This window comes from Cherax quadricarinatus, chromosome 36 (assembly GCF_038502225.1).
Source record: "Cherax quadricarinatus isolate ZL_2023a chromosome 36, ASM3850222v1, whole genome shotgun sequence".
NCBI classification, from domain to species: Eukaryota; Metazoa; Arthropoda; class Malacostraca; order Decapoda; family Parastacidae; genus Cherax; species Cherax quadricarinatus.
This window is the reverse complement of record NC_091327.1, coordinates 2,807,426-2,819,338: the sequence shown is the minus strand read 5'-3', so window position 1 is coordinate 2,819,338 and position 11,913 is coordinate 2,807,426. Positions and strand designations below refer to the sequence as shown.

The following is an 11,913-nucleotide window of genomic DNA, read 5'->3' as shown; positions in this document are numbered from 1 at the left end:
AGAAAGAGCATTCCAAACTCTAAAAGCTAACATCTGCTCCAATTTTGAAATTTCCAGATTTTTCTAAGCCCTTCTATCTGACAACTGATGCTAGTTCTATTGGCATAGGTGCCATACTAGCTCAGAAGACTGATGGCAAGTACAACGCAGTTGCATTTGCTAGCCGAGTCCTTACGAAGGCTGAACATAATTACTCAGTAACTGAGCAAGAAGCTTTTGCAATAGTATTGTCTTTAAAGCACTTCCGAGACATTATTTATCATTACCCTGTTCATGTCTTGACAGATCATGCTCCACTGATACCTTTATTCCAGAACAAACAACCTACTGGAAGGTTAGCCAGATGGACCTTGATTATCCAAGAGTTCAATCCTACCTTTGAACATTTACCTGGCAAGTCAAATGTAGTCGCAGATGCTTTATCGCGACATGTTAGTATAGTAACTGCAGACCCTCCATTTACTGCCGAGGATGTAAAGAATGCTCAAAGAACAGATCCCATGTGGTCTGGTGTGATTCGATTCCTGCTCCAGAAAGATCTTATTCTGACTGTGAAGCCACCAGCACCCATCAGTGATTTTGTCATGAACCAAGAATTACTGTATCAAACAGCCGAGTTGGGTACTTCTAGCAGAAGGGTATACAAGTTAGTAATTCCACAGTCACTAGTGAATGTAGCCTTACAGCTAGTTCACGATGCACCAGATGTTGTGCATCCTGGTATGGATCATTCAGCAAAACAAGCCAGATTGAAATACTTTTGGCCTCGTATGGCAACTGATATTTCTGAGAATGTTAAGAAATGTAGTGTCTGCATGCAACATAAAGGTAATGCGCTAGATCTGTTAACTAATTTCCAGTGTTCCTTCCAGGGCAACAAACATCTGGTAGACCATTTCACCAGATATTGTGAGTTAATTCCTATTGCAGATAAGACTGCAGAAACAGTAGCTAAAGCGTTTAAAGAACGCATTATCTGCAGGCAAACCACCCCTAAGTCCCTAGTAACAAACAATGAAGGTGAATTCTGTAATGAGATTCTTGAAAATTTGTGTACCTTGTACAAGATTTCTAAATCCACCATTGTTCCTCATCATCCTGTCAGCAATGGGTTAGCAGAACGAACCAATAAGAAAGTACTTGATGTCTTGAGAGCCACTATCAATCCCAACAGTGAAACTTGGGATGAAGTTATACCTGATGTGCAGTGTGCTATAAATTCTGCTTACAATGTTTCTATATGTGACACTCCAAATTATGCATTGTACGGTGTTGATAAACGTTTGCCTTATGAGTTACTATATTCTAATCCGAAACCAAATTACAACCCTGATGATTTCATAGCAACTCGTACCAGCCTAGCTCAAAGCGTCTTTAGAAGAATCCGTGAAAAACTTCATAAATCAACAGCAGAATTTACAAGAGTTGCTAACTCTCGAGCAAAGCCGTCCAAAATCAAAGTAGGTTCGAGAGTTATGCTGACTAACTTTAACAAAACGTCTGCAATGCCTAAGCTTGATCAAAAGTTTGTTGGTCCTTATCGAGTAGTTGAACATATCTCTGGCAATAAGTATACGGTTAGAGAAATTAGTATTGGTCAGTATAAAGAATCGCATTTAGATCATGTGAAGTTAGTATGTGATGATAATGATGTTCCAACCCAGACTAATGTGACAGACTCTGACAATCCTCCTGATCCTGTACTCTCTTCCTCTGATACTCAGTCAGATGATCAACCTGAATGTCGTTATTCCCTACGTACACGACAGGTATTGAGAAATCCTCAAGTATCATTTGTAACTACCAATTCAGTTTTGCCTCAAATACAGCATGAGTTAGCCAGTGCAACAGAGTTTGATCCTCCCAGAGATGACACCCATCCTGCATATGTCAATCTCACCCTAGCAGAGTTGGGGTTAAATGTAAATAACCTGTATAGATAAATAATTACAGTATCAACTTATCAATATTCAAGAATTTTTTTTTTATGTTCATGTTCTCCCCAAATTCTGAGATTTAACAGTCTAGATTTGAGTGTAGCGAATCTTCCTTTTTGTTAAACACTTCTTTCTTTGTATATATTTCTTCCTTAGAATCCGTAGATCACGTGAATACAGATCGATCGATCAAATTTTTTTTTTCACTTCTATTGTGTAATCCCAATGTTGAGTCTCATTCTATGAGTTGTGCTATATCATACCTTGTAATGCATTACAGTTTCATTACAGTAAATTTCATTACAGTCAGTTTTATTATAGTCAATTATGTTGGCTTCCATTCCAATATTCTCCTTATGTATGTTACAATGTTCAATTGTTGTGTACTTTGCCATTGTATAGAATCAGCCCAAGCCGTACACCTGCCATCTCTAGTTTGTATTAGCTGTATGTCGGGACGACATACGTTAGCGTCGCCGAGCTCTCAGTAGTATCAGTTCCCAGTAGTACCAGTAACCAGTTACTAGTAGTATGACTCACTACCAACCGTCTGTGTGAATCACTGTTATTCATTGACGTTACAGCTGGCCATAGCAGTTTTTGAACGCCGCTCACCCCTAGGACCCAATTCGTGAGTCAGTCTTAAGATAGAGAGCAGGGAGGCAGGGCGGGCCTGTGCTTCCCATATATTCCGTTATAATTTTGTATTTTTTTATTATTATCACACTGGCCGATTCCCACCAAGGCAGGGTGGCCCGAAAAAGAAAACTTTCACTATCATTCACTCCACCACTGTCTTGCCAGAAGGGTGCGTTACACTACAGTTTTTAAACTGCAACATTAACACCCCGTTATAATTATATGTACTAATCAGCCAACGTTAGTATTATTACCCAATCCACGTTATCGATCCCCCACATGACAATGGGTGACTGGTGGTGCAAGGATGGGTGATTGGTGGTGCAAGGATGGGTGACTGGTTGTGCAAGAATTGATGACTGGTGGTGCAAAGATGGGTGACTGGTTGTGCAAGAATCGATGACTAGTGGTGCAAGTATGGGTAACTGGTGGTACAATGATGGGTGACTGGTGGTGCAAGGATGGGTAACTGGTGGTACAATGATGGGTGACTGGTGGTGCGACAGTAAGCAGGACAGAAGATAGTACCGCCCACTCTGGCTCAGACTATATAAGCATGTACAAGTAACTCCTCTCCCGCACTTGTTGCTTCTGTTTGACGACACGACACAACAATGAAGATTGTCTTCACTCTCTTGTTTGGGGTGGCTTCTCTCACCGCCTCACCTACTACATATCATGGGTAAGTCATCATCATTCATTGGTAAGTCATCATCATTCATGGGTAAGTCATCATCATTCATTGGTAAGTCATCATCATTCATGGGTAAGTCATCATCATTCATTGGTAAGTCATCATCATTCATGGGTAAGTCATCATCATTCATGGTAAAGCCATCATCATTCATGGGTAAATCATCATTATTCATGGGTAAATCATCATTCATGAGTAAGTCATCTTTAATTATGAGTTAGTAATCTCCAGCAACTTGTTAGTGTTACGCCATCACCATCTATAGTTACTCTGTCCTAATTATGGTACAATCATTATTAGCCATGACTAAGTCAACGTCAGTAATATGTTAGTCATTGTGGCGTGAGCCAAGTATTTTACATTTCATTCGATGTTCGTCACAGCCATTTGGCATTCCCTCTGAACTAGTGAAATATCAGTTAGGAGTGTAGCAGTTCTGGGGCCCCACTGCTGAGCTTATTGTCCTGTTCAATCCGCCAGTCACTTACAAGTCGGCTACTTCAGTCAAGGTGACGTCACACCTGGCTGGGTAGCAGACATCCGCAGACACTGGTCGTGTCTACTCATGCCTTGAGTCGCTTTGTTATACTATTTCATATTATTATATCTTTATATATATAAATATTGTAAAGTAGCATTGAAGGAATTCATGTGTAAAGAAATCTACCCCTGTCGTGTCTGCCTTCTTGCTCTGGCCTGCTGATTCCCTTGTTTTGTTGACTTGTATTGGCTTGTATTCTTAGTAGTCATCACTATTTAAAGGTAAAACATCACTATGCATCGGCAAGTCACCACTGCAGCTCGGTAAATTATCACCATTCTGAGGTAAGTCATCACCAGTCAGGGGAAACTTTTTTTTTTTTATTCACCGGTACTCTTCCGGTCCGGGAACTTACGATGCTCTAGAAAGTCAGCTGATCCTTTTATAAACAGACAACATGACACCGTTATAAAAACAGTAAGACAAGTGGCTGATGATGGTTCGGAACTCACACTATTTTATATTCTTTAATCGAATAGTTTTCCTTTATTACTTAACCTGTCCTGCGACGTTGTTATTTAGGAGGAAGTGTTGGGAAAGTAGAGGATTAAAACAAGACGGTATTTGTTAACTTTTTTCCCCGTTACACATTCTCATGGGAAAATTGTTAATTTTTATTTACGTAATTTTTAAAGAAGATTTTTCATTAAAAATATACTTTTGACAAATAGGAGAAAAGTGTAGTTTGATAGTAAATTCAAAAAAGTAATCCATCTTAATAAAATCGAACCTAACCGAGACTAACTGTACAGTTGTCTGTTAGGTTAGGTCGAGGAACATTGTTAGGTTAGGTCGAGGAACATTGTTAGGTTAGGTCGAGGAACATTGTTAGGTTAGGTCGAGGAACATTGCTAGGTTAGGTCGAGGAACATTGTTAGGTTAGGTCGAGGAACATTGTTAGGTTAGGTCGAGGAACATTGTTAGGTTAGGTCGAGGAACATTGTTAGGTTAGGTCGAGGAACATTGTTAGGTTAGGTCGAGGAACATTGTTAGGTTAGGTCGAGGAACATTGTTAGGTTAGGTCGAGGAACATTGTTAGGTTAGGTCGAGGAACATTGTTAGGGTAGGTCGAGGAACAGTGTTAGGTTAGGTCGAGGAGCATTGTTAGGTTAGGTCGAGGAACATTGTTAGGTTAGGTCGTGGAAAATTGTTAGATTAGGTCGAGGAACATTAGGTGAGGTTAGGTTGAGGATCATTAGGTTATGTCGAGGAACATTAGGTTAGGTCGAGGAACATTAGGTTAGGTCGAGGAACATTGTTAGGTTAGGTCGAGGAACATTGTTAGGTTAGGTCGAGGAACATTGTTAGGTTAGGTCGAGGAACATTGTTAGGTTAGGTCGAGGAACATTGTTAGGTTAGGTCGAGGAACATTGTTAGGTTAGGTCGAGGAACATTGTTAGGTTAGGTCGAGGAACATTGTTAGGTTAGGTCGAGGAACATTGTTAGGTTAGGTCGAGGAACATTGTTAGGTTAGGTCGAGGAACATTGTTAGGTTAGGTCGAGGAACATTGTTAGGTTAGGTCGAGGAACATTGTTAGGTTAGGTCGAGGAACATTGTTAGGGTAGGTCGAGGAACAGTGTTAGGTTAGGTCGAGGAGCATTGTTAGGTTAGGTCGAGGAACATTGTTAGGTTAGGTCGTGGAAAATTGTTAGATTAGGTCGTGGAAAATTGTTAGATTAGGTCGAGGAACATTAGGTGAGGTTAGGTCGAGGATCATTAGGTTATGTCGAGGAACATTAGGTTAGGTCGAGGAACATTAGGTTAGGTCGAGGAACATTAGGCTAGGTCGAGGAACATTAGGTTAGGTCGAGGAACATTAGGTTAGGTTATGTCGAAGAACATTAGGTTAGGTTAGGTCGAGGATCATTAGGTTAGGTCGAGGAACATTAGGTTAGGTCGAGGAACATTAGGTTAGGTTAGGTCGAAGAACATTAGGTTAGGTTAAGTCGAGGAACATTAGGTTAGGTTAGGTCGAGGAACATTAGGTTAGGTCGAGGAACATTAGGTTAGGTCGAAGAGCATTGTTAGGTTAGGTTAGGTCGAGGATCATTAGGTTAGGTCGAGGAACATTAGGCTAGGTCAAGGAACATTAGGTTAGGTCGAGGAACATTAGGTTAGGTCGAGGAACATTAGGTTAGGTTAGGTCGAGGAACATTAGATTAGGTCGAGGAACATTAGGCTAGGTCGAGGAACATTAGGTTAGGTCGAGGAACATTAGGCTAGGTCGAGGAACATTAGGCTAGGTTAGGTCGAGGATCATTAGGTTAGGTCGAGGAACATTAGGTTAGGTCGAGGAACATTAGGTTAGGTCGAGGAACATTAGGTTAGGTCGAGGAACATTAGGTTAGGTCGAGTAACATTAGGTTAGGTTAGGTCGAGGAAGATTAGGTTAGGTCGAGGAACATTAGGTTAGGTCGAGGAACATTAGGTTAGGTCGAGGAACATTAGGTTAGGTTAGGTCGAGGAGCATTAGGTTAGGTTAGGTCGAGGAACATTAGGTTTGGTTAGGTCGAGGAACATTAGGTTAGGTCGAGGAACATTAGGTTAGGTTAGGTCGAGGAACATTAGGTTAGGTTAGGTCGAGGAACATTAGGTTAGGTCGAGGAACATTAGGTTAGGTCGAGGAACATTAGGTTAGGTCGAGGAACATTAGGTTAGGTTAGGTCGAGGAACATTAGGTTAGGTTAGGTCGAGGAACATTAGGTTAGGTTAGGTCGAGGAACATTATGTTAGGTTAGGTCGAGGATCATTAGGTTAGGTTAGGTCGAGGAACATTAGGTTAGGTCGAGGAACATTAGGTTAGGTTAGGTCGAGGAACATTAGGTTAGGTCGAGGAACATTAGGTTAGGTTAGGTCGAGGAACATTAGGTTATGTCGAGGAACATTGGGTTAGATTAGGTCGAGGAACATTAGGTTAGGTCGAGGAACATTAGGTTAGGTTAGGTCGAGGATCATTAGGTTAGGTTAGGTCGAAGATCATTAGGTTAGGTTAGGTCGAGGAACATTTGTTTAGGTTAGGTCGAGGAACATTAGGTTAGGTTAGGTCGAGGAACATTAGGTTAGGTTAGGTCGAGGAACATTAGGTTAGGTTAGGTCGAGGAATATTAGGTTAGGTTAGGTCGAGGAACATTAGGTTAGGTTAGGTCGAGGAACATTAGGTTATATAAAGAAAAGATATTTTTCCATTGGCACTAAATATATATTTGTACATAACAAAACGTTGTTAAAACTGTAGAATTAACAAAATAACAAGACACCTGACCGTAAAGTAAACATTGACCCAAAATACATTTCTCAATGATTTTTTAATTGCCAAAATTAATTGAGAGGGATGTCACATAGACTTTTAAATATTGTTTGAATAATTGATCAATACAAATTCCGAAGAGCAAGAAATAAAATTTACTGGGTTCAAAACCCTGTAGACATAAATTTGATGAAATGATTGGTGGAATTTCGGTGTTGTACACAGGCGTTGTTCAAGTTATTGTTCCTACATGCGTAAATGTGTTCATTGAGGAGGGTGTCGAGGTTTCTTGCTGTTTCACCTACATAAATCTTGTCGCAGCCTCCACAGGGTATAGTGTAAACCCCTGCGTTGACTGGTTCGTGGTGCTTGGATTTTGTTCTGGTTAGATCCTTTATTGAAGTGCTGGAAGCACTTTAGATCCTTTATTGAAGCGCTTCCAGCAATTCAATAAAGGATCTAACCAGAACAAAATCAAAGCACCACGAACCAGTCAACGCAGGGGTTTACACTATACCCTGTGGAGGCTGCGACAAGATTTATGTAGGTGAAACAGCAAGAAACCTCGACACCCTCCTCAATGAACACATTTACGCATGTAGGAACAATAACTTGAACAACGCCTGTGTACAACACCGAAATTCCACCAATCATTTCATCAAATTCAGGGACGCCCAACTAGTGATCAAAGAAACCAATTTCCGCTGACACAAGTGCCTTGAATCTTCACTAATAGCTGTTTTTAATACAATTAAACAAAACAATGGCAGCTTCACCATCTCTGAAGTCTTAGCAAGAATCCTCTTGAAAACAGTAAACCCTGCCATCACATAGTGACAGTCTCTCCTGTTAATACTACACAAGCACATTACAGAGAATGAACATTGAAACAGGCCTTCTATATCCTAGAAATATTTGTCTAACCTATTTTTATGTTACCCAAGTTATAGCTTTTATATCCTTTTACTCATGTGAGAGTTAATTGTTCTACCATATTGTGTTACTACTACTACTACTACTACTACTACTACTACTAATATCACTACCACTAGTATTGCACCTCACTGAGCCTATATATACCCTCTGTGTCCATGTACTGTTTGTAACGGCTTGACAAAGCTCCTGGAGAGCGAAACGTTGCCACAATAAAAATGTCACATTAGTTGCACTGATGAAAATAGTTGTAATGGAAGATTTTATTTTCAGTTAAATTGTCAGGATATTTTACTTTGAACTTAGAATCTTGGGACATCTTCCTATATACACTCCAGAGTGACTTTGACTCACTTGTGACAGACCCAGGTAGATTCTTCACCTGGTAGATTCTTCACCTGGTAGATTCTTCACCTGGTAGATGCTTCACCTGGTAGATTCTTCACCTGGTAGATGCTTCACCTGGTAGATTCTTCACCTGGTAGATTCTTCACCTGGTAGATTCTTCACCTGGTAGATTCTTCACCTGGTAGATTCTTCACCAGGTAGATGCTTCACCTGGTAGATTCTTCACCTGGTAGATTCTTCACCTGGTAGATTCTTCACCTGGTAGATTCTTCACCTGGTAGATGCTTCACCAGGTAGATGCTTCACCTGGTAGATGCTTCACCTGGTAGATTCTTCACCTGGTAGATGCTTCACCTGGTAGATGCTTCACCAGGTAGATGCTTCACCAGGTAGATGCTTCACCTGGTAGATGCTTCACCTGGTAGATGCTTCACCTGGTAGATGCTTCACCTGGTAGATGCTTCACCAGGTAGATGCTTCACCTGGTAGATGCTTCACCTGGTAGATGCTTCACCAGGTAGATGCTTCACCTGGTAGATGCTTCACCAGGTAGATGCTTCACCAGGTAGATGCTTCACCAGGTAGATTCTTCACCAGGTAGATGCTTCACCTGGTAGATGCTTCACCTGATAGATGTTTCACCTGGTAGATGCTTCACCTGGTAGATGCTTCACCAGGTAGATGCTTCACCAGGTAGATGCTTCACCAGGTAGATGCTTCACCAGGTAGATGCTTCACCAGGTAGATGCTTCACCAGGTAGATGCTTCACCAGGTAGATGCTTCACCAGGTAGATGCTTCACCAGGTAGATGCTTCACCTGGTAGATGCTTCACCTGGTAGATGCTTCACCAGGTAGATGCTTCACCAGGTAGATGCTTCACCTGGTAGATGCTTCACCAGGTAGATGCTTCACCAGGTAGATGCTTCACCTGGTAGATGTTTCACCTGGTAGATGCTTCACCAGGTAGATGCTTCACCTGGTAGATGCTTCACCAGGTAGATGCTTCACCTGGTAGATGCTTCACCAGGTAGATGCTTCACTTGGTAGATGCTTCACCAGGTAGATGCTTCACCTGGTAGATTCTTCACCTGGTAGATTCTTCACCTGGTAGATTCTTCACCTGGTAGATGCTTCACCTGGTAGATTCTTCACCTGGTAGATTCTTCACCTGGTAGATTCTTCACCTGGTAGATGCTTCACCTGGTAGATGCTTCACCAGGTAGATGCTTCACCTGGTAGATGCTTCACCTGGTAGATGCTTCACCAGGTAGATGCTTCACCTGGTAGATGCTTCACCAGGTAGATGCTTCACCTGGTAGATACTTCACCAGGTAGATGCTTCACCAGGTAGATGCTTCACTTGGTAGATGCTTCACCAGGTAGATGCTTCACCAGGTAGATGCTTCACCAGGTAGATGCTTCACCTGGTAGATGCTTCACCTGGTAGATGCTTCACCAGGTAGATGCTTCACCAGGTAGATGCTTCACCTGGTAGATGCTTCACCAGGTAGATGCTTCACCAGGTAGATGCTTCACCTGGTAGATGCTTCACCAGGTAGATGCTTCACCTGGTAGATGCTTCACCAGGTAGATGCTTCACCAGGTAGATGCTTCACCTGGTAGATGCTTCACCTGGTAGATGCTTCACCTGGTAGATGCTTCACCAGGTAGATGCTTCACCTGGTAGATGCTTCACCAGGTAGATGCTTCACCTGGTAGATGCTTCACCAGGTAGATGCTTCACCTGGTAGATGCTTCACCTGGTAGATGCTTCACCTGGTAGATGCTTCACCTGGTAGATGCTTCACCAGGTAGATGCTTCACCTGGTAGATGCTTCACCAGGTAGATGCTTCACCTGGTAGATGCTTCACCTGGTAGATGCTTCACCTGGTAGATGCTTCCTGTTATATAATTGTGAGTGCACCAAGTCTGACAAACTGTCTTTAAGGGTTCTTAAGAAACAAAAACAGGATGACAAATATTTTTGGAGGTTACAAAGAACAAGAGCAATATTTGAATAGGTTGATGTAATGATTCCAAAAATGATAGAAGCAGTTCATTGTGAACAAATGTAAAGGATCAAACCAATGTATCAGACTTATTATATATTGAGAGATTAAATGAATCGAACAGCTCTACCTATGAATTCTAACTAACAGTCCTAAATAAGCGTTCTAACTAAGAGGTCTTGCTAACAGTTTTAACTAACAGTTATAACTAAACGGCAGTAAACAGAACAGGTATGAATTTCAATTTAGAAAACCTACAAAAGTATTGCTTTGACAAATTTTTTTTAGATAAGTGAAATAAACCAATAAATGGAGTAGTATCACTGGAGTGAACACTTATGATAGTTTAATTACAAATATATTACGTAAGCAACCACAAGTCATATGAAGCCCTTATCGGTCATAGGTAAGTTATCATAAACAGATAAATTATCTCCAGGCATCAGTAAATCATTACATTGGTCTGCATGATTTTTTTTATTGACTCTCTGGTATCTTTCTCGGTATATATATGAAAAATAGTGATTCAATGTGTTTTTTATTCATCTCTATCACATCAGGAAACGTTACTTTTCTCTTTTCGTATAACGTAAGTAAATGAGAAAGTGATATATTACCAATTAAAATGCTTACCTTATATTGCCTCAAATGTTAAATCTAATATATTTTTCTTTATTTTCGGATTATTAATATGTCTAGAGACTGTATAAATTCATCAGGCGTATTTTGCTATGTTTGCGGGCAATTCACACCTTCAGATTCCCGGAGCAACATTACTCCTTTAGGGAAGCGCTGCTACTTTGCTTATTTTGGATGCAAACTTGGAGACCAGGACAAACCATTTGCACCACAAAAAGCTTGCAAGAGTTGCATCAGTAAGTTCCAAATGTGGTCAGTTGGAAAACTTATGTATGCCCTTTGGAGTACCAATGGTATGGTGGAAGCAGATGAACCACCATGATGACTGCTACTTTTGTATGATTGAAGTATCTGGTTTCAACAAGAAGACTAAAGATCGCATAATATCCCCAAATATTTTTTCATCAATAAGGCCTGTTCCACACTCTGAAGATATTCCTGTACCTGTGCCACCTGAGACATGGCAAATTTCATCAGAGTCTGATACCAGTGATTCTAAGGAGATGGAAGTAGACTATGAACCACCAACAAATGACGATCCCAAACCCTTCAACCAAGTTGAGCTCAATGACTTGGCGAGAGACCTTAACCTTCCAAAATTGCACAGTTACTTGGCTCTAGACTGAAGGAACACAGGATTCTAATTCCTGGAGCAACACTCGTTTGGTACCATCATCAGTTCTTTGACAAAGAAGAATCCTTAGTTTTCTGTTCAAACATTTCTGGCCTTTTGAACACATAGGGAAGTCATACAAAGCAGATGAATGGAGATTCTCCAATGATTCTTCTAAAAGAAATTTAAAGGCTGTACTTCTCTAGAATGGCAACACAGCTGCATCTGTGCCAATTGGCCATAGTGTCCAAATGTCAGAATTTTGCACAAATAAGAAGATACTGATATCTGCAATCAAGTACCAGACTC

The 11,913-nt window shown here is 41.0% G+C and overlaps 1 protein-coding gene across 4 annotated transcripts in view; it reads left to right on the top strand.

Annotated features, from left to right (window-relative positions):
* Positions 1–3,100: 3,100 nt before the first annotated feature.
* LOC128702282 (carboxypeptidase B) overlaps positions 3,101–11,913 on the top strand; it is a 130,402-nt gene continuing 121,589 nt past the window's right edge. For all 4 annotated transcript variants that reach the window (XM_070091667.1, XM_070091666.1, XM_070091668.1 and 1 more), the window contains exon 1: positions 3,101–3,258. In XM_070091667.1, the coding sequence (XP_069947768.1) occupies positions 3,191–3,258 (68 nt within the window). In that variant the 5' untranslated portion in view covers positions 3,101–3,190. The remainder of the gene's footprint in view (positions 3,259–11,913) is intronic.